Genomic DNA, 22,845 nt, shown 5'->3' with positions numbered 1-22,845 from the left:
AATTGTGCATTGTAACCAATCAGCTTCTACCTTCAGCTTGTTCAGTTAAAGTGGATGTAAAGGCTCATGTTTTTTCACCTTCATGCATTCTATGCTTGAAGGTAAAAAACCTTCTCTGTGCAGCAGCTACCCCAGCCTACCTATTACTTTCCTAAGCCCCCTCTCTATCCAGCAATGTGCACTGGAGTCTCGGTAATCCCAGGGCTCCCTCTTCTCATTGGCTGAGACAGACACAAGGTGCAGTGGGTGCCCCCATAGCGAGCTGCTTGTTGTGGGGGCAACAGACAGGAGGGAATGGCCAGGAGCGCCGGCGGGGACCCGAGAAGAGAAGAATCTGGGCTGCTGTGTGCAAAACCACTGCAGAGAGCAGGTAAGTATGATGTGTTTGTTATTTAAAAATAAATAAATGAATGAGCCTTTAATATCACATTAAGCTTTGACAATAAAACCTGGAAGCTGGTTACATTGCCCAGCTGTACCAGGTTGTGTGTACACAGGTTTTAGTAAACCTCCTTTCCATAACAATATATAAACTGACCATGCTGGACTTTCTAACAAGCCAGCCCAGCAGTAGCAGCTTACTTGTTGACTGTTTCTCTCAGGTTTCATACTCCATATAGAGCTGTTTAAAGAGATTGCTTTGACTCATTCAGCTATCGGTGTTTTGAATAAACCATAGGGGATTAGATTACAATCACTTTACAACATATAAGTAAAGAACTATACAAAACTTGTAGGCGAGTAAATTCTGGAGTTCTAACCTTAATCCTTTTAAGAAACACTATTCACTCTCAGTCCACCGTTCTTTTTACCTTCTGTTTAATTTGACATTGATGTGACCTCTGCTCAACCCTTCCAGCAAATTCACTCTTTTTTTTAACTTCACTGATAGCAAAAATAATGTAGGGCTGTCCATTCTTTCCCACTGTCCCCTGCATCCTTGATCTGCACTGTCTTTGCATTGTTATTGGCAGAGAATGGTGTCATGAAAATATCCCACACCAGACATTCAGTGTTTATAGTTAATCAAGTTTACTTCTCCACTTGTTATTTTTTTCCCCCAAAAACTATTATTTTTTTGTGGTTAGCCTAACAAGGATAATCCATTTAGCCCTGATTGACACATATGCAATTCTGGATGCATTTTCAAACAGGCTAGATCAGGGGCGGACTGACAACTCATGGGGCCCCCGGGCAATAGGGGATCATGGGGCCCCTGTGTCCTTGCCTAAACTCAAAAAAGCCTATGAAAAAGGTAAAAGGGGCATCTCATGGGGCCCCCTACTGACCCTGGGCCCTCGGGCAGTGCCGAGTTTCCAAATGGTCAGTCCGCCCCTGGGCTAGATATTATGTGTTCCTGTGGAGTTAGTTCACACAAATGCAATTTCCTGGCATTGTGTTTTGAGTGCAGTTCAAAAGTGGGTCCTGTGCGAATTGGGAGCGGTGAGTTCTAGATTCGCAAGTCATAGAATATAGTGGCATTTGGAGAGAAGTGTTCACATACAATGGCTATTCACAGCCATTTCTGCATAGAAGAAAATAAAAGGCATTTCTGCATAGAAGCAAATGGAAGGTTGAAAACCACCGCAGTAGTAAATTTGCATTAAAAATGCATGGGTATTCTCACACAATCGCATCCCTGAATTGTAGTGCGATTTCAACACACATATTTGTGGACCGAGGCTAAGAACTTCTTTTACCCCTTAAGTTCACCATTGGTCAGAATATCGCCATCCACTGTCGTGGCCATATCAAAACCAAATGATGGTGTAATTCTACATTATAAAGTAGAATTAATATTTGATTACAGCTGCAAGTGTGACTTCTTTATTATGTTCTTGTAGGTAAAGCAGAGACTCAAACTAGTGTGAAGAAATATTGTCAGTAGAAACTGAGAAAGGGAAGAAGCCAGTTGATTAATCAATTTAATAGCACCTTGCCAAAACCAAATTTCATTTTTGGGTATATATTTTAAAAATGATCCTGAATAAGAATTTATTATGAGGGTGCAGCATGCCTTTTTTGGCCTGTCGCTGCATTCGCATTTTCTGTTTGGCTTTAGATTACAGTATAGGCAATGGTATTCTTATCTTAAAAAGTACAAAATACTCTTAGCTAGATTCACCACTGCCACCTTTCACTTGGATATACAGAATGGGTGAAGCTCTCTGCATCAACAGCAACAGCTTTCTCTGTGCAGAAATTTGCCGTTTAGGAAGAGAAAGTAGACCGTATTCAAGGCTAAATAGAAGTACAGCTATTATATGTACAGTGTGTGTGTGTGTGTGTGTATGTATATATGTGTATATATATATATATATATATATATATAATCTGACCGATGAATTGACCCCTTATATTCTGTACTGTGACCAAAATGTCTGAAAAATACAAGAAGGTGCAACCATAGTCTACCAATGAAAAAATAAACATTATTCTAAAACGTGACTACAGTGGGCTATGTTAGGTAATTGGCAATCCTTACTGTAGGTTATCCAAGGAGAACGAATAAAAAGAACCATCAGTCCAGTTCAGGACTAGCAAAATAGGGTTTACAATCTGTGCTTCTTTAGAAATCAATAGATATGAATCAAATAATTGAAGTGCTAGTTCTAATTTTTAGTTGCATTGGCCATTTAGCTTCCAGAATGTGTGTGGACTTGTGTTATGTGCTAAAGAAAATGTATAAAGATAACACATAATAAACTTACTAAAGCTTGGTTAATGATACTGTTTTCCAGTCCTCTCCTGAAAGATCAACGAGAGCTCAGCAGAAGGAATTCCAGACCTACATATTGGACAGCGTGATGGACCATCTGCTAGCTGCTGATGTACTCCTAGGTAGGTGTTTAAGAATTGGAGTCTAGTTTCATACCTTTATACATTCTCATGCATTTGTTCACATTTGAAGTAGTGTTAAACCCAAAAACATACATTTTTTAAATTGCTATTCACCAATTCTTATTTTCACCTGGTGATCCAGCCAGTAAGTCTGTTATTTTTTTTAACTTCCTTTAACAGACTAAATTGTCTAGACAAAAAGGCAATTAGAGGGCAGAGACAAACCATTTACCACGGAGATGGTTGCTTACAATGGTCATCCTTTATTCATTTATATAAAACCTTTATCACAAAAAAGAAAAAAAAAAGGTTTGCTATAAATGCTTATAAAGTGTTAGCTGGAGCATCATTTTGTTAGTCAAGTCCATCTAAATCTGCTAGTCTAAAACAGAGAATACATGCACCAAACTTTGTCCGGTTAAGCAGGAACTGGATGAATTTCGGTACCTGTATACAACTCCCTGTTCAACAGAAGCTGATCTAATTAATTACATGAATTGTGCGGTCAATTCATCAGACGTTGTGATGAAACCATAAACCGTATATAAATATGCATAATCCAATTGATCCAAAATTTTATAAATCACAATATGACTTAAAAGGTTATACAAAGTACAAAGAAGAAGCAGCATGTGACATAGATCAAGCAAGGGTAGAGGTCATTGGTGTTCCAATCTCATTCCACAAGTGTGTATAAGAAGTGCTCTAATTATTCAGTCTTTAATCCAGTGTGCTGTTACCTTCTTCCAACTCAAGAAACACACAGTTCCTCAATGTGACCCCTAAACACACAGGAAGTCAAAACAGCAAGAGGCCTCGCTCCTGTGCACTGGACAATCTGGACTCCAACAGCAATACAAATCTCCAGATAGCCAAAACAATTGTGTAGAGAAGAAGAGGAGACTATATAGTGCTCTTTATGTTTACTTGATTAAAATCGCAAAGGGTTAGAGCAACTTACAGACATCAAAAGATAAAAGCTCATCTCACATCAGGCATCTCATCTCCCCATTACAAAGCCAAAAAGCGCAGTACACAGGTATCACTCACTACTTCGGGCATGACACACAGTTCCGCCTAGTGTGATGATGTCATTAGTATCAAGGCCGCCCCTATACGCATTGCATCTACTCAGGACTTCCTCAGTAGGTCTTGCGTAATCTGTGTTAAGTTTCTTTTTCTTTGCACTTTATAAAAGCTTTTAAGTCCTATTGCGATTTATGAAGTTTTTGATGAATTGGATTGTGCATGTTTATATACTATTTATGGTTTCATCACAGTTTTTGATGACTTGACGGCATGAATCATGTATTTAATGTGATATACATATTCATGGTTACACAAAATTTTCTTTGATTGTTACACTATTTATATAGTAATTAGGTGATAGCACTGCACTAATTTGGTTATTAACATAAGGCAGGATTACCAGGTGAAATAATTAGAAAAAAGCCTAAATAAAGAAAACTAATGCAGCCACCACATGTAAAGATTGGTAAGCTGCAATATATAACTTTTTTGTTTTTGGGTTTAATACTTTAAGGTATATGTATAGCAAAAACGTTTGTTTTAGTTTTCTAGAGTAGGGATAAACTAGAGCTCTATTTTGTTTTTTATTGCTGTCTGTGTCCCCACTGGGAAACTGTATCCCCTCTATTTATCCTGGTAAATACTGTTGTTGAGTTCAGATGCCATTCTAATATACATGAAAACCGTAACGATACAAAATTTGTGGGTGCTGACACCCCTAAATAGGTTAAAGGCAGCAACACCAGTTGCTTGAATTATTTATACAGATATATGTTTAACAACACACACAAGTCAGTGCTCCCCATCATCATCAAGACCATGAAACTAGGCATAATCCTGACGTGCAGTACAACAGTGTAGTATGCAGTGGTGAGAAGTAGCAACAGAAGCAGAAAGATACCAGAGATACAATATCTTACTGGTATGCAGACACCTGGAAGCCAAGATGGAGGTGAAGGAGAATATTGTTTTGGGGAGGACCTGATTTTTTTTTTTTCTTTTTTTTTTTAGCCAAGGAAATCAGCTTGTCATTGTGTTGGCCCTGCATTGCTTCTGGGCAGATAATTTCTGGTTGTTCTGAATTTTATATATAGAATATATTTGGCTGCTGTTATTATCTATTAAAGATCTTAAATACAGTACTTTAGAATAGTACAATTTTATTTTGTGCATTTTAATGGTTCAAAATGTTGTTTATAAATGTAGACAATGAACCGTCCCTCTTCCTGTATATGTACACTATTTGCTTGTTTGCTTGAAGTGATTCTTGTGTCTTTTTACAGGGGAGGATGCCTCCTTACCGGTGACTACTGGTGGTAATTATCAGGTGCTTGTGAACAACGTGTTTTATTTCACTCAACGAGTGGTGGATAAGCTGTGGCAAGGAATGTTCAATAAAGACTCCAAACTAGTTGTTGACTGTATCGTCCAACTTATCTCACAGGTGAGGGCAAGCCACCGATGCCATATAATTTTAATTTTACATGCAAACAGTTTTGAAATCCTGTAGTGCTCTAGAAAGAAATTGTTGATTAGAGCTTTCATGGTTGCCATCAACTTCTATCCCTGGGAATGTGATAGGTGACCTCAGTGGTTAATAGAAGGATGCAGATTGAAGAAAGAGGTGAGGACATGGGGGACAATTCAAGCTTTGGTCACAATTTCATGTATAGAGCCATGCAGGAGCTTTGCAAAAGACTTGGGGTTCCCTGAGGAGGGTAATAATGTGCAACGCTATTCTGAGGTGTATGGTTAAAATAAAACCTAGGCCTACTCTGCTTTGGGTCAAAAGTAACGCACAGAGCACATAGAAATAGGTGACACGGAACGCACAGCTCAGTAGTAAATAAGTCAAGGGGCTTAGGAATAAGTAATGCACTAGGTTCAGGGCTCAGGATTGCGTAATATACAGGACACAGGGTTTATGAGTGCATAACGTGTAGGGCTCGGGGTTTGCAGTGCCTTGAAAAAGTATTCATACCCCTTGACATTTTCCACATTTTGTCATGTTACAACCAAAAACGTAAATGTATTTTATTGGGATTTTATGTGATAGACCAACACAAAGTGGCACATAATTGTGAAGTGGAAGGAAAATGATAAATGGTTTTCAAAATTTTTTACAAATAAATATCTGAAAAGTGTGGCGTGCATTTGTATTCAGCCCCGAGTCAATACTTTGTAGAACCACCTTTCACTGCAATTACAGCTGCAAGTCTTTTTGGGGATGTGTCTACCAGCTTTGCACATCTAGAGAGTGACATTTTTGCCCATTCTTCTTTGCAAAATGGCTCAAGCTCTGTCAGGTTGGATAGAGAGTGTCTGAACAGCAATTTTTAAGTCCTGCCACAGATTCTCAATTGGATTTAGATCTGGACTTTGGTCCATTCTAACACATAAATATGATTTGATCTAAACCATTCCATTGTAGCTCTAGCTGTATGTTTAGAGTCGTCGTCCTGCTGGAAGGTGAACCTCCGCCCCAGTCTCAAGTCTTTTGCAGACTCTTAACAGGTTTTCTTCTAAGATTTCCATGTATTTGGCTCAATCCATCTTCCCATCAGCTCTAACCAACTTCCCAGGACCTGCTGAAGAAAAGCATGCTCACAACATGATGCTGCCAGCACCATGTTTCACAGTGGGGATAGTGTGTTCAGGGTGATGTGCAGTGTTCATTTTCTGCCACACATTTGTTTTTAGGCCAAAAAGTTAAATTTTGGTCTCATCCGACCAGGGCACCTTCTTCCACTTTTTCTGTGTCCCCCACAAGGCTTCTCGCAAACTGCAAATGAGACTTCTTATGGCTTTCTTTCAACAATGATTTTCTTCTTACTATTCCATAAAAGCCAGATTTGTGGCGTGCACGACTAGTAGTTGTCCTGTGGACAGATTCTCCCACCTCAACTGTGGATCTCTGCAGCTCCTCTCGAGTTACATTGGGCCTCTTGGCTGCTTCTCTGATTAATGCTTTCCTTGGCCTGTCCGTTTAGGTGGACGGCCATTTCTTGGTAGGTTTGCAGTTGTGCCATACTCTTTCCATTTTCGGATGATGGATTGAAGAGTGCTGCGTGAGATGTTCAAAGCTTGCGTTCTTTTTTATAACCTAACCCTGCTCTTAACTTCTCCACAATTTTATACCTGACCTGTCTGGTGTGTTCCTTGGCTTTCATGATGCTGTTTGTTCACTAATGTTCTCTAACATACCTCTGAGAGCTTCACAGAACAGTTGTATTTATGTTGAGATTAAATTACACACAGGTGGACTCTCTTTACTAATTTGGTGATTAAGTTGGTTCCACTTGATTTTAGTTAGGTGTATCAGAGTAAAGGAGGTGAAATACAAATACACCCCACACTTTTCAGATATTTATTTGTAAAAAATTTTGAAAACAATTTATCATTTTCCTTCCACTTCACAATTGTGCCACTTTGTGTTGGTCTGTCACATAAAATACCAATAAAATACATTTACGCACAGAAAAGGCGTTTGACAAGCTGGCATGGCACTATCTTGAAGCTATATTATACGCCTTAGGACTTGGCACCAACTTGATCCACTTCATTATGTCCCTATATTCTGCACCCTCCGCAAAAGTATGGGTTAATGGCTTACTATCTCATGCCTTTAATATTCGTAATGGCACCCGCCTAGGCTGGCTGTTATCCCCTCTCCTATTTATTCTAACTCTTGAGCCCTTCCTACGTCGCTTACGTGCAAATACGTGCTGCCATTATCAAAATGAATATCCTACCCCACCTTTTATACCTTTTCCAAACTTTACTGATTGATCTACCAGCATCTTTCTAACATAAACGGGCCTGCTCTCGCTTCCTTTGGAAACAACACCACCCTTGAATTAGCTATCTTCACTTCACCACACCTAAAACCAAAGGTGGAATAGGTCTGCCAAACATCCAGACTTTCAATCGGGCATCCCACCTAGCCTGTATAATAGATTGAAACACACACTTTCAGACTAAAGATTGGGTCAGTCTAGAAAATTCCTTTTCCAAGATACCCATAAGCTCCACTCCCTGGCTACACCATCATCGCGTCAATACAGATTTGAAAGACCATCCAACGATAGGCCCAACCCTACAATGTTTCAAAAAGACCTGAGCCACACTGGGAATCTCAGAAGTACCTGGTCCAATGTCTCCCATTCTAATGAACCCAGATTTCCCTCCAGGAATTAACGATCGCTTTTTTTTAGGTGAAAAATCAGATATGGGGCTGAAGCTTCATCACTTCTTTGCGAATGAGTCTTTCCTTGAACTTAATCACATCCAAGCAAAATGGCCTGACTCTCAAATATCGACCTGGAAATACCTGCAACTTAGACACTTTGCTAAATCTATACAAGGCTCCAGGCACTCTTTATTTTCCCTTACATCCTTTGACAAATTGTGCGCCTCCAATAAACCCCTACAACACAGGATCTCTATTTTACATAATTTACTATGGTCGCATGAATCTTGGCCACAGGAAGAACATGCACATCTTGGGCTCGCGATTTGCATTTAGACCTTACTGAAGAAAACTGGGAACAAATATATGGACATGTTCACAAAGGATCCATCAATGTCTCCATTCAGGAAAATAATTACAAAATCCTATCACGGTGGTACCGTAAACCCTCACTTCATAAATTTGATCTGACTACATCAGACCAATGCTGGAGATGCCACCAATAAATAGGAACTCTTTTGCACATTTGGTGGGAATGTCCATTCATCCAACCTTTCTGGAAATAAGTATATAAACAAATGACCCAGATTACTACCCACCCACTGGAATTTACCCCTGCGCAATACCTTCTGCACTACACCCCTTCCCCCTCACCCACCTACTTCAAATCTCTTGTCATAATGATGGTAAATGCTTCCAAACTGTGCATACCAATACTTTGGGGAACCTCTAAAACGCCGACTATACCCAACTGGCACAGTAGGATAAACAAAATAGCGAAAATGGAAGAGTTAATCTCTGTGTCAAAAGACGGACCTTAGACATTTACTTCAACTTGGGCATGCTGGCTCCATTTCCAAACCTCTGAGGATTATATCCGGGAAATGAAAATCCCCCCATGAATAAATAGGGCTTTCTGAGCTTCTGACTGAATACTGCCTTTTACTCACAATTACAAGCAGACAAGATAAAAAAGGTACTGTGCACACTATAGTACTACATGAGTCCATATTACCCACAGCCATAAGTTTCCTACATGCATCCATACCCGATTATAGGATGACATGATTGAATAATATACAGACACCGCTACTAATACAATCGGGGGACCCCAACCCTCTAGTCCCCCCACCAATTTTTTTCTCTACTCTTCTTTTTTTTTCGTCTTTTTCTCTTTCTTTTCTCTCCTCATTCACCTCCTTTCTTTGCTCAGACCCCTGAAACCGGTTACTGCAGGCAGTATACTGGTCTCTGGACAATACCTTTTTAAGACATCTTCATCGACAAACCAAATACAGAGACGTTTCTTGACTCAGCAAATTAAACTCGCTGTCATGTAAACATGGCTTTTCTACTCCTAACCATGTGTCAGTCACTACAGTTGACTCACAAACATTGGACTGATATATACATTGTAAAGACTTTGACTTGTGGAATTAGGCCCCCTTCACTTTCAAGGGAGGGGTGGGAGAGTAGAGAGGTAAGGAAAGAAAAAAGAAAAGTTTGCCGTCCTGAATGTTGGATACTGAATTGCCATTTAACACATGGTGCTATTAATGTATTTACTTGATTAGTACATGACTACATTTGATTGTTATGGGGGTTGTTTTGCTTTTTATTCTCCCGATTGTTATATCCACTACCCCCCATTTTCTGTATTCCTCGTTTATCTTATATATTCAATAAAACTTTATTTTGGGAAACAAAAAATACATTTATGTTTTGGTTGTAACATGACAAAATGTGAAAAATTGAAAGGGGTATGAATAATTTTTCAAGGCACTGTATGAGTGTGAAATGCACAGAGCTTAGGAGTGTGTAATACACAGACTCTGGAGTATGTAATTTGCAGGGGTCAGGAGTGGGTAATCCACATAGAGCACGGTTGTGGAGTGCACAAAGCACAGAACATGAGGCTCATTAATGCATAACACATAGCACAGGTCTCAGGGGTGCATAAAGCTCAGAGCTCAAGGGTGTGTAACACACAGTGTGCAGGGCTCCAGAGTAAGTAATGCACAAAGTGCAGGGGTCAGGATTGAGTAACACACAGAGCGCATGGGTTTAGGCGTAGGTAAAGTACAGAGTGCAGAGATCAAGTATATCAAATAGGTTACCTAAGTATTTGGGTGCAAGAAAGGGACTGTCTTTGTTTTTTTTGTTTTTGTTTTTTTTTTGTTTTTTTACATGTATTTAATTATGGTTGCAGTCAGAATGTGTTTTTCTAGAAGCAAGTTACCAACTAATATATTAAAGGTTTTCCTGCGCCTAAATTTTACCTACAAACTTCATTAATTCAGATGTGATGTTAGTCAAATTCAGTGGGGCTCATGTGCAGTTTTCTGTTTTTTTTTCTCCAGTCAAAGAGAAGATCTCAAGGTTTATCCCTTGAAAGTATATATAACTGCTTAAATCGGACTATATTATACCAGTTCTCAAGAGCACATAAAACCGTCCCTCAGCAAGTGGCTCTTCTGGATTCTCTGCGAGTTCTCACTGTGAATAGAAACCTTATTCTGGGTCCTGGGAATCATGAGCAGGATTTCATTGCCTGCTTAGCTCACTGTTTGATTAACCTCTACACAGGAAGGTAGGCTCTTCTCTCCATGCTGTGTGCATTTATTTATAAAATGTGTACATGATACCATCAATCAGGAGTCTCTGCTGTGTCCTAGAACTGAATACTGTAGAGAATAAATGAAATGCATATATTCCCAAATGATTTCTGTAGCTCATTACGTCTGATATAATTCTGGGTCCTCTCTTTGCATCAGTGTGTTGAAATGGCTCAGACAAAACCGTTTGTCTTGTAAGCACTAAATAGACCAAGTGTTTTTTAGTTAACAGCCAGCCTAGACATATGTCTTTAGGTATTGCTGCCATGCTGCTTCTAGCAGAAGGCCCACTGCAGCATTAACAGTAATGACGCTATGACCACTGATTTTTAGGATGGTGACTGTTACTTTTTTTTGGATTCTCTCCTGCTAAAATCTGGATTGTTTCCAAATGCTACATCTTTGTATATGGAGGGGTGACATAAGAAGCTACATTGCTACGTGAGGATCAGCCTGGCTGTACAGTGTGGAGTATGTACAAATGACAGGATTGGCTATACAGAAATACTAATCCTTTGGCAATGAACATGCTGTACATGTATTTTAATTTTGTATTTAAAACAGAACTTCACTTAGAATTGAAAGTTCCACTCACCTTCCTCCTTACCATTTTTGAAAGTTTTTTTTTAAATCTGGGAGCAGGTAACCTTTTCTGACAGGTACTCGCTCCCACTTCCCAATTACGAAAGTTCAGCCAACCCCCCTCCCCGACTGCAATCTCCTGGAACAGGTGCTGCGCAATTAGTCTGAAAGCACAGCGCAGTCTCGTGCATGTTTATGTGGAGCTGGCTGTGAAAAAACAAAGTCTCAGCTGGCTCAAAATGAAGGCACTTAGGATCCAAAGACCAACAAAGAACTGGCCCAGGAGAAACCAGAGCTGGGCTCCTGGACTGGTGAGTGTTCATTAAAAGCAGCTACAGTATTCGTAGCTGCTGACTTTTTTTGTTTTTAAAAAAACATAGTTCCTCTTTAACTTAGGCTGGAGTTATAAATAAATTTCCCCTGCACGTATAGGATGTTTAATGTGAACATGGATTTGTTTCCCTCTAGTTGTATGTCACCCTCGTGTGTTTGTAGATAAATTTCAGGAGAGAAACATGGGGCTGTTTGCTGACCTCTGTTTCTGAAAATGCTAATTGTCTGACATTTCTGGCCCTGTTGGATCCCTGACCTGGAACAAACATAGACAAGAACATTGGACTTTACTTTGAATGGTACGGTCTGCATACTTGTTCTAGATCTAAGGCATGGAATCCAGAGGGACAGAACCACCATTTTCAGAAGAAAACCAGCAATGTCTCCCTACATATTTTAAAAATGTTTACTGTAAGATTACAAATATATATGACAAGGTAACGTTAAATGGTAAACTGTTAAACAGGGAGCTGCTTGGGGACAATTAACAGTTTCAGGGTCCTTTCACATAGATGTGCTTCGCTTTGTTCAGCAGAGGATCCCTGAGCAGATCCCCTGCTGAATCTGGGCAGAATGGGATTGATGCACTTTTGTGACATCCGTGCCCATCTCTTTTGTGTCCAAATTTTGACAGCAGACTGTGGCAGATTCATGTTGGGTCTTTGGGTTACCGTATGTAAACAGGTCCAGAAAAATGTAAAAGGACTCAGTCCTTTTTCATTTTTTTTTCTGGATGTTTATAGCCACCTGTTCAAAGACCTGATAGGCCTATGTGGAGTTTCCAAACAGGTCCACCTGAAAAATTGACAGGTGGACCTGATCAGAAAGCCTATGTGAAAGGGGCTTTACGTATTCCCTATAACATAGCAAATCTTCACTTTTTCAGTTCAGATCAACTTTAAATAAACTACTTGATGGCCGATATTAAGCAGGACTGTTTAAGAAGAACAAAGGATTGGAACTTTGATGTTGAGTGATATTTCATTTAGATCTATGTGATAAACATATCAAAAGTGCAGTTATTATTTTTTTTTAATTTGCATGGGCAAGTATATTTTGAAGTATTCGTATATATTTTCATTATGTGGATAGTGGTGGTGGTCCATGTTTTTGCAGGCCATGTTTTTTTAATATTTTGTAAATTATAAGCATTTCCTTTTTCTGAAGATAGGGTTACAATGAGTAAGATGTTATTGGTCTTTCATATGGCGTCCTGGATTATGCCAGAATCTGTAACCATAGCAATAAAATACACAGGTTACATTGTATTCAAGGGTTTGTGTTCCAATTATAAGTGCTGAATGAAATTGTTTATGGCATGTCAGAGACCTTTCCTTCTCATGCTTCTGGAAAGCTCAAGGAAGAAGTATCCAGCAGTGTATGCTTGTAAGCTTGACATTCAAAGTTGCAAGCAATTTAACAGCAAAGTAGTACAGTACTTTCCAGTTTCCCTAGAAACATGACCATGGTCAGTTTGCTATGATGAAAAAGTTTGGAATCAATATTTAAACACAAAAATAATGTTCTGTGATTCAATGCAGTAATCCTGATGGGTTTGGATTGGAAGCGGAAGCCAGGATGACTACTTGGCACATAATGATGCCTTCAGAGGTTGAAGCAGATGGAATGTATCAAGATATAAGTGAAGGTAAAATGAATGCCATCTGTGGGTACAATTATTTTCTTTAACAAATACATAAGATAGTTTTAGTAAAAGCTTTCTGTGTATTGTATTTAAGTGTGTATTGTATTTCTACTAATGGATAAACTTCCTTATGTGTGTAAGGTGTGTTTCAACTTGAATTTAGATGTTTAAAGACAATTTTTTGGTTTTTTTTTTTTTTTTGCATAGCTACATTGGTCTAGCTTAGATCAGTGTAGTTATGTGTTCTATGTGCCATACCTGGCGGATACCTGGGGAAGCTGCAAATCACTGTAATAGGCAATGCTACTACAGTGATTGGTGCCGACTTCTAGGTCCCTGATGCTGCTTAGTGAACGCAGGAGGTCACTTGCTCTGTGCAGACACCATTCAGAGATCACTTTGCATTTTTTTCCGTGAAGGCAAAACATTTGCTGATTTTACAAGCTGAAGAGTTGGGGGATGCACATAATGCATTTAAGAAAAGAAGTACTGTTGCTTAGTGTTACAACTTTATGTCCTTACAACTCCCTGTCACAACTAAATGCCCAGACAGTGGCTTTACACTAGGGCAGATTGATGTATGTTTTAATACTTTCACTTTGTGCAAGTACCCAGCATTATACAGAGCTCGAGTGGCTCTATGCCACGTGATAAATAGAGCAATCAAACAGTGTAGTATTGCTTACATGGGAAAGCCCTCCCCTTCCGCTTACAACAGAGGAGGGGAAAATGGAAAATTTAATGAATTAATCCATTCATTAAACCATCCACCTGCAGTGGAAGAAGGAGCAATCAATTTTAAGTGGAGATTGGAGGGAGGGGTTTATGGGTCAATGATCGCCAATGTTGTGGGATTGTTTTTGGAGGAATTTAAAGTGCCGTTGGTCACCAATGATGGGGTTTAAAAATGCCACTGATCACCAATCATTGTGGGCTTACTTTTCAGGGGCATATAGTGTTTTGATTGTATCCATGGCGTCTAGTCATTGCACACAATGCAATTTCATCCTGCAGGGAAATTCTACAAATAATGGAAGACTTACACTTGACTTAAAGTAGTTGTAAACCCTCACATAGTTACCTAGTTACATAGTTAGTCTGGCTGAAAAAAGACAAAAGTCCATCCAGTTCAACCTTTAATAAAAATAAAAAAAAGTTCTAATCCTATACCCACAGTTGATCCAGAGGAAGGCAAAAAAAACCCTAGCAAAGCATGATCCAATTTGCTCCTGCAGGGAAAAAAAATTCCTTTGTGATCCCCTGAGAGGCAATTAGATATTCCCTGATTCAACTTTACCTATAAATGTTAGTATCCAGTTATATTCTGTGTATCTAAGAAAGAATCCAGGCCTTTTTTAAAGCAATCCACTGAGCTGGCCAGAACCAACTCTTGAGGGAGTCTATTCTACATTATCACAGCTCTCACTGTGAAGAAACCTTTCCGTGTTTTGGAGATTAAATTTATTTCCTCCAGACATAAAGAGTGCCACCTTGTCCTCTGTGATGACCTCAGGGTGAATAGCTCCTACACAGAGTTCACTATATGAACCACTGATGTATTTATACATGTTGATCATATCCCCCCTTAATCGCCTCTTCTCAAGAGAGAATAAATTCAGTTCCTCTAATCTTTCCTCATAGCTGATCTCCTCCATGCCTCATATCAGTTTGGTTGTCCTTCTCTGTACTTTCTCCAGTTCCCCAATGTTCTTTTTGTGAATTGGTGCCCAAAACTGAATTGCATATTCCAGATGAGGTCTTACTAATGATTTGTACAGGGGTAATATGATATCTCTCTCTTTCTGGAGTCTATACCTCTTTTGATACGAGAGGATTTTGCTCGCTTTAAAAACCGCAGCTTGGCATTGCATGCCATTATTAAGCTTGTGATCTACCAGAACTCCCAGATCCTTCTCCACCATTGATTCCCCCAGTTGTACGCCCCCACATATACCCATTGAATTGACTGGTTTGAGGTGATACACCGAGATAAAAAAAATCATCCTACATAAGTTGTTCCTGTTTATCTGCAATCTTCTCTTATCTACATCCATTCAAAGTTCTGAATTTTAAAGCAGAGAGCTGAAAGAGCTCAGTGAGGAGAGCTCTGAGAACTGATTGGAGGGAAGGGACACACCCCCCTTCACAAAGCACACAGGAACAAAGCTTTTCTCTTGGTGTCAGGAAAACTTGTCAGAAGTGATGCATGCTGATAGCAGAGGAACGAAACAGCAGAGAGAAAGTACACTTAGTGCTCCTAATTGAGACAAGTGCACACTATAGAGGGATATGCTTTGTTCATATTTCATGTCTGAGGTTTACAACCACTTTAAGTGCAAGTATTTTGTAAAGCCTAAGCACACCTTAAAGGATAAGTTCACCTTTTGACAAAAGATAATAAATGCACAGTTTTTTGGAGGTAAAAAAATGTGAATTTATTATTCTTTGTTGCAGCAGCTTGTAAAGCATTGCACCAGCAATCAGCAGATTGCTCGTACCATTCAGGTCTCCGCAAACCTGTCAGTATATCTGCTTGCCCATACGGAATGTACGGGTAAGCAGATATACTGACAAGAAGAATCAATGGACATTTATTGAGAACTACAGACAGACATAAACTAGCATGTTTCTTTATTGTGGCAAAACATGAGATCATCATTGCGTGTCTACTTTCCAAAAAAGGGTCATTTTGATTGTGTTCAGCATTTTGAATTGATTTGTTTTATAACAGAAAGAAAGGGGAACAGGTTTTTTCCATTGTTGGTCTTTTTTCTCTGTATAGTAAAAAAAATGGGTATTAAATACCACCAAAAGAATGCTCTTAAAATTATAGAAAATTATTTTTGGTACTTTTGTGCATGACAAAGTATTTGTCTGCCCTTAAATTGTTTCTAAAGTAACAGGGCTAAGGCACAAGAACCCTGTGATCCACGTACATGAGTGGAAACACCCTTCTTAGAACCAAGCTCTACATGGAGACTTCTTCCAAAAGGCTTGTCCATAAAGGAGGTCAAACAAAATTGTGGTACAAATGTGCCCCAACCCATTCCAAAATGACATCACAAATTAATGATATTCCCCGCCCCCACAAACAAATGAAGTGCTTATAGAAAGTAGTCTCCATTGAAAAGATAATACAGAAAAAAAGCCACACTGATTGATTTTTTTTTTTTTTTTTTTACAATCCTCTGACCTAATTTATAGATCTGAAACATCTCATTGCTATGTGAAACAGAACATCGCTGATAGTATTTTTCAACAGTAAAGTGTATTACCTGCTAGTTTGTGAGGACAGTAGCTCTAAAAAAAGGTTTACACAATCATGGAGAAATGTTTAATTTTCATCATCATTTGTTCCTGGCTGGTTGACTGATATCAACTCCCAAATCGGCCATTTTTTAAAGAATACTTTTCCTTTCCATATAAAAATCCCTGCCAGTAAGTGATAAACAATGAATCCATTAATGCACAGTAACCATATATGGTTTTGTTGCATATCCACCTGCAATAACGAATGAGTTCTGTTTTACTTATCTGGTTGTATAGAGTTTAACACTGAAAATCGCTAAAACCATCATCAAGGACTTTCATCAGACACAGGGTGTACTTAAGCACGGTATACACGGTCAGCAAATCGGCCATTTCAACAGAAACCAGACGACTTTTGGTGTATGTATAGTGCTGTCTCCAACAGAAGCTGGTCTAATGACCGGCTTTTGCCGAATGATTATGCTGGAAAACCAGCATTTGATCAGCGCTCGCAGCCAATGGCTGCAAGTGCTGATCTGTGTATCCTGACGGAGAGGAGTCCTTCCTGTCAAAATACAATAGAACATCAGGAAACATCCCTGCATCAACTTTGTTTGTGTTGATGCAGGGGTCTATCAGTTTATTTTTCATTCATCCTGCTAATTCAGCAAAAACAAAACTGCATGTGTACCCAGATTTAGATGATGAGATTTCTTACAGAGAATAGTGGTAGGAGAATTGCTTGCCCTGATCTTGATGAAACACAGCTGGAAGCTTTTAACTCTGGTTCAACCATTGATTTGGGTGTATTGCAAACATTTTTGAATAAAGAGAGCAAACACAAACCAATCGGAGAAGATTTTGCTAAATTTGTGCATCTGATGGCAAACCCTCTCTTTTCCAGGAATTAACTCATGACCAGTAGCCACAACAGATACTTGGACTTGTGAATATTGTGCTGAAAATGACTTGCAAAAGAGTCTCTTTAAGACTGCTGGGCTTATAAAGTAACGCAGCACTGTATCGCAAAAAATGGCCTGGTCAGGAAGGGGTGTAAATCCTCTGGAGGTCAAGTGGTTAATTTGCTTGGCAAATTGGAAGCCAGTGGAGGGATTTTCTGATGAAGATGGGCATAGTGGTTTTGTTTCAAAGCTGAAGATGAGATCTGCACAGTGCAGGTCGTATGTGTTGCTATTACTGGTTTAGATTCTTTGCAAGTATCATTTCCCACATATGCCCATTAGTGGATGGCACCATTTCCCTTGAGTAGTTTTACTGTGATGTGTTAGTTGGTTTTTTTTTTATTACTAATTTTGTTGTGTTTATGTAATTTGTTTCTCTTTTCATATGCATACAACTTTAATCCTTGAAAAAAAAGACAGCTGGGCAGATTTACCAAAGTAGTTGAGAGTCTTCTTGCAAAAAAATTGTGTAAATTTCCACTTTAATCCATTCATGTGAAAAGCAGCTGCACTTGATTGGGTATTCAGAGTGAAGAGGAATTTGCTTTTTGCATGACTGGTTAATTAAAGTGAATGTTCGCACATTTTTTGAGCAACTATTCTTGGTCCCTTTAGTAAATCTGCCTAATTTTGTCAACTGGCAAGTTGGAAGCTTCATAGAACCTGCCAGGCCTTCTGTTTGGCCTTGTGCTTGCCTATGAGCTTCCAAAATTACTAATTCTGCCTTCATCTGTAAATGAGATATAGCCCATGAACACATATTTGCTGTTCACAGATGGTCCATCTCATATAAATATGTGAAATTAAAATGCTTTCAATAAGCCAGTGTAAACCATTTTATGGTGACCTAGTATTGCTTCTTTAAGCCATTGTAATGTAAAAGTGTGTCAAATGCATTGTATATTGATGGTGATCTAAACCGTCAAAATGATAGACTGTGTTTTACAGGGCGCCAGCTTCTGTTGAAAGCTGTCAACAGAGTTTGGATAGAGTTGATTCATAGCAAGAAACAAGTTCTGGAGGATATGTTCAAAGTGACATTTCCTGTCAATGACCGAGGACATGTGGATATTGCAGTTGTCAGGCCTTTCATTGAGGAAGCAACATTGCGTTCTTGGCAAAACCACCTTGGTAAGTCATTTTACGGTTAGAGAACTCTTATTTTCAACCTCCATGCGTTTATTCTTTTGTATTCACAGCTGTGATGCTATTCAATATTGGCTACTTTCTTCCTTTAATTTATCTTACGCTTATTTTTCATTGATCAAAATATGCAAACACTTATGTAAGTATACTATACTAATCCTTTGAACAGTCTAAGGCCTGCTCCCAGCATGCTTCAGTTTATTTTCCAGTGTCCTAAGAAGATATGTCTTTTCTCTCTCCTGAGAAAAGTTTTGCCTTTTTTCCCCAAGAGTTTTTTTTTTTTTTTTAATAAAACATTTTCTGCATGCTGCTTGAGCTGGTCTCTCTAAGCAGCAATCCAGATTGGCCTATCCACAGCACAAGCTTTGGAGGCTGTACCTGGAAACAACTGGATTGGAAACTTTGGGCTTTGCCTGGAATGTCTTCTTAGGGAACTGGGCTCCGCATTGTGCCGCTTTCCAGACCTGAGTGTACTATATTAGTTGTCTGTGGAACACGTTTCAGTTTCCATATCCATGACATAGAATATGGTGCCACCTAGTCTCTGAAGACTTACTTTGTGAGTAGGCTTTTGCGGACTGAGTATCGACAGTTGCACAACACTTAGGACCATTAGGCACTTTTAAAATCCCTTATTCTGGATTATTGCTAAAGGACTAATGAGTAATGATGCACTTAGTTCCTGGCATGTAGCTTGAGGTAGGATCTTCTTGATACTGCTTCTGTGTCATGGGAATCTTCCTCAGATGCTCTTTGCTGTCCACTCACAGTGACTTTTTTGCAATGCATCAATGCTTCCTTCAGTTGTTGGACCCTAGCACTTACAGTTCATGGTCTTTCCATTTGGTCTGTCCTGTGCACCCTGAATGTTCACTAAAATCCTGGCCTCTGTACTTTAAGTTTCTACAGAATTGCCATAGTGGGACATCTAAATGACCTTCTGTTGAGGGAGCTGTTGGCACAAGTAGTGGTTGACAATGTGACTGATATCACGACTGAAGGGTCAAGTGATCAGGATCCAATCAGACAGCTGGCATACTTCACCCATCAGGATTGAACCAGATGTCTTTCCATGGAAAGAGAGGTGGAATGAATTCTGTCATGGGCAGAACTTCACAGTCCAGCATAGCCTGCCGAATACTTTCTGGGGTGGGTGAATGTCAGGCAGACTTCCTTCGCTATCAGAGCCTGGATCCGTGTGGAATGGGCCCTACATCCAGAGGTGTTCCAGTAACTGTGTCACAGGTGGAGGGTCCTGGATGTGGGCCTCCCAAGTTCAACAACAAATTAGACAGATTTGCCTCCAAATTTGTCTTGTGGAAAGCAGTGGATGCTTTGGTGGCTCCATAGGATCAGCACAATCCGATCTTTGCCTGTTTTCCCCTGAAACCTCTTCCTCATCTGTTCTGCATGTTTGAGATGCAGGACATTCTGTTGACACCTATAGTTGAAGCTTTGCCGAAGCAGATGTGGTACTCCAACCTGTTTAGAATCAGATACTCTCTGGCTCTCCCAGATTGTCAAGATCTTCTGTTACTTCACAGTTGCAGGCTTTAATGGCAGACTCATGAGAGACAGGGCCTCTTGATGTTAAAAGCCAGAAAAGCTAATTTCTAAAAGGTTTAGCATCACACACGGAAGGGATATTTCACTTGGTGCGATAAAAGAAGCTTAAAACCCAGGAAATTCTCCATGGGATAAATACTGACCTTTTTGCAATTAGGCCTAGGTCAGCATTTTGCCATAAGCACCATGGGGGTCAGTCGGTTTTTGACACTTCTTGTTCCAAAGTCTGCTAGCTGCCTATGCTTTGATTATTTTGATCTTTTTTACAGTTTCTCTCATGCAGATCCCTCATGTGCATTCACCAGTGACTCCTTGAGATTTAAATTTGGTTCTTTCACCTCAACCATGACATTGTACTTCTTTTAACTTTTTCCAACTCCAGCACATTAAAAGAAGATTTCCCTTCATTGTCTAAATGTAGTTTGTGCTGTTTATTTACTTTGCAGCCACCATTTCAATTAGAAAGTCTGACTCTATCTTTGTCATCCCTGAGGATCCCCAGCTTCTTGTTCCACCATTTTTTGGTTGGTCAGACACATCATCATCCAAGCTTGTGGTCTTCAGGATCAGATTTCACCCTTTGCTGACAAGACACACTTTACTAGATCTGTAAGAGTTTCTTGGCTTTTTGATATCAGGCAACTGTCTCCCAGATTTTCAAGCCGATGATTCCTCTGTTTGCACATATTCCAAGTTTTACAAGGTGGATTGATGTTCAAGCTTCATCTGATGCCAGTTTTGGGTGGAAGATCCTTCAGACAGCTCCCAGTTTGGTTTTTGTTGTGTGCTTGCCTTTTATTTTTTTGTTAAAGTTGCCCCACACCTCAGTTGGACTATTTTTGGACATCCCAATGGTTTCTGAATCCCATGTGCCTCAATAAATAAGAGGAAAAAATAGATTTTTGTACTTACAAAAAAAAAAAATTCTTGGAAATTATGGTTACAGGTCCTACCCCGCTGTGTCTATGATCTTGCTCCTAGTATCGCTTTTTTACAAAATTGAGGTATGCTGAGAGTAGGAGGGATTACATTTGGCTAGTCATTGTGTTCAAATCCTCCTGAAAGCATCAGTGTAACCAAATTGTCTTTGAATTCTGTGCCTCTCAATGATTTCCAAGAAATTGATTTTATGGCCATTACAAAATTAAGATTTTTTGCTTTATAACTAACTTACTCTTAGAAGCGCAATACAAACTGAAATACTTGGCAGATAATGCACATACATATTTTTTGTTTTAACAGCATATGAAAAGAAATGCATCAGTAAAGGGGAAGCTTTGGTGCCGAGTTCTCAATCAAAGCTGTCACGTGTCAGTAGTGGCTTTGGCCTCTCCAAGCTAACTGGATCAAGAAGAAATCGTAAGGAGAGTGGACTCAATAAACACAATCTCTCCACACAGGTATTATTGGTAGAAAGCTATTCTTTGCTGTGCATTATTGATCTATACAGAATAAAGTGATGTTTCATTCCAGTGGAGCAGTATAGTCCCTTTATGCCAAACAAAGGCACGTCATGGGTGCTGAAATTGACCTTTGAATTAGAAGTCTGAGTCCTGACACATATATCAGGCCAGCTTTATTATCTTTTGAAGTCTAAAATATTATTTTGTTTGCTTGTTAAAACTTTTATATAGTGTTCTTTATGGGTATGTACGAAATGCCAATGTTTTTTATCCTTCTAGGAAATCTCCCAGTGGATATTCACTCACATTGCTGTTGTGAGGGACTTGGTAGATATGCATTACAAAGAATACCAGGAGGTAATGAAATTAAGCTTGTATTTATTCAGTTAGCACTTTCCGCCACAGAACTCACCAATATAAGGAGCTCATCCCTAGAGAAAAAAAAAGTTTTATTTTGTTATTATTATACAGTTGTTCGTATATATGTTAGTAAGACATGCAACATTTTATCAGTTGCTCATATGTTGGATCCAATCGTTTTAATTAGGGTTGCACCGATACCAATTTTTTTTACTGGCAAGTACGAGTACCGATACTTTCGGTCAAGCACTTGCCGATGATGAGTGCCTGATACCATTGTGGTGTGATCTGAGCCCATACAAAATCAATGGGCTCAAATCGAATTGCAAACAATTGCATGCAATTTGAACAGGAATGTGGTGCAATTCCTGTTCAAATCGCATGCAGTTTACCCCCACTGCTCCTGTGTGATCCCAGTATGGAAAGACAAGGTAGCGCAGTAAAAAGTGCAGCAATGGGCAAACAGATTGTTAATTTATAACAACTCATATGTTAAAAGTACATAATGTATCTTACATGTCAAATCTAAAAGCACAGCCGCTTGCGGTACTCCTAGGGCTGGAGGAGATGTAGGACGTTCCGGGACCCTTGTGGGTATAGGGCGGAAGTGATGTCAGCTTTGGCGTGGACCACCTATACATCTCGTCATATGTGTGGTGCGATCACTGTTTACATATACATACAGGACCAATGCGTGTGTTCACCTTTGCATGCAAGGGGGGGGGGGGGGGGGGTGGATGCTTTAATTTTTTTTAAATTTTTTTTTAGGGGTTTTGTTGTTTTTTCTTTTTACCCTGTACCTTTAACCGCTAGCATACAGGGCACTTATACCCCCTTCCTGCCCAGGCCAATTTCCAGCTTTCAGCGCTGTCGCACTTTGAATGACAATTGCGCGGTCATGCAACACTGTACCCATATGAAATTT

The 22,845-nt window shown here is 39.4% G+C and overlaps 1 protein-coding gene across 6 annotated transcripts in view; it reads left to right on the top strand.

Annotated features, from left to right (window-relative positions):
- The window catches only part of WDFY3 (WD repeat and FYVE domain containing 3), a 363,148-nt gene that overhangs the window by 260,368 nt on the left and 79,935 nt on the right, over window positions 1-22,845 (top strand). For all 6 annotated transcript variants that reach the window (XM_089670537.1, XM_089670536.1, XM_089670541.1 and 3 more), the window contains 7 exons: window positions 2,742-2,841; window positions 5,154-5,314; window positions 10,420-10,649; window positions 13,131-13,237; window positions 18,394-18,576; window positions 21,400-21,557; window positions 21,840-21,917. In XM_089670537.1, coding sequence (XP_089526663.1) covers window positions 2,742-2,841; window positions 5,154-5,314; window positions 10,420-10,649; window positions 13,131-13,237; window positions 18,394-18,576; window positions 21,400-21,557; window positions 21,840-21,917 — 1,017 coding nt within the window. The remainder of the gene's footprint in view (window positions 1-2,741; window positions 2,842-5,153; window positions 5,315-10,419; window positions 10,650-13,130; window positions 13,238-18,393; window positions 18,577-21,399; window positions 21,558-21,839; window positions 21,918-22,845) is intronic.

Source organism: Staurois parvus, unplaced genomic scaffold, assembly GCF_062004578.1.
Source record: "Staurois parvus isolate SC_StPar_1 unplaced genomic scaffold, SC_StPar_1.0 ptg000091l, whole genome shotgun sequence".
Classification (NCBI taxonomy): Eukaryota; Metazoa; Chordata; class Amphibia; order Anura; family Ranidae; genus Staurois; species Staurois parvus.
Note: the sequence above shows the minus strand (reverse complement) of the source record. Positions and strands in the feature narration are given on the sequence as shown.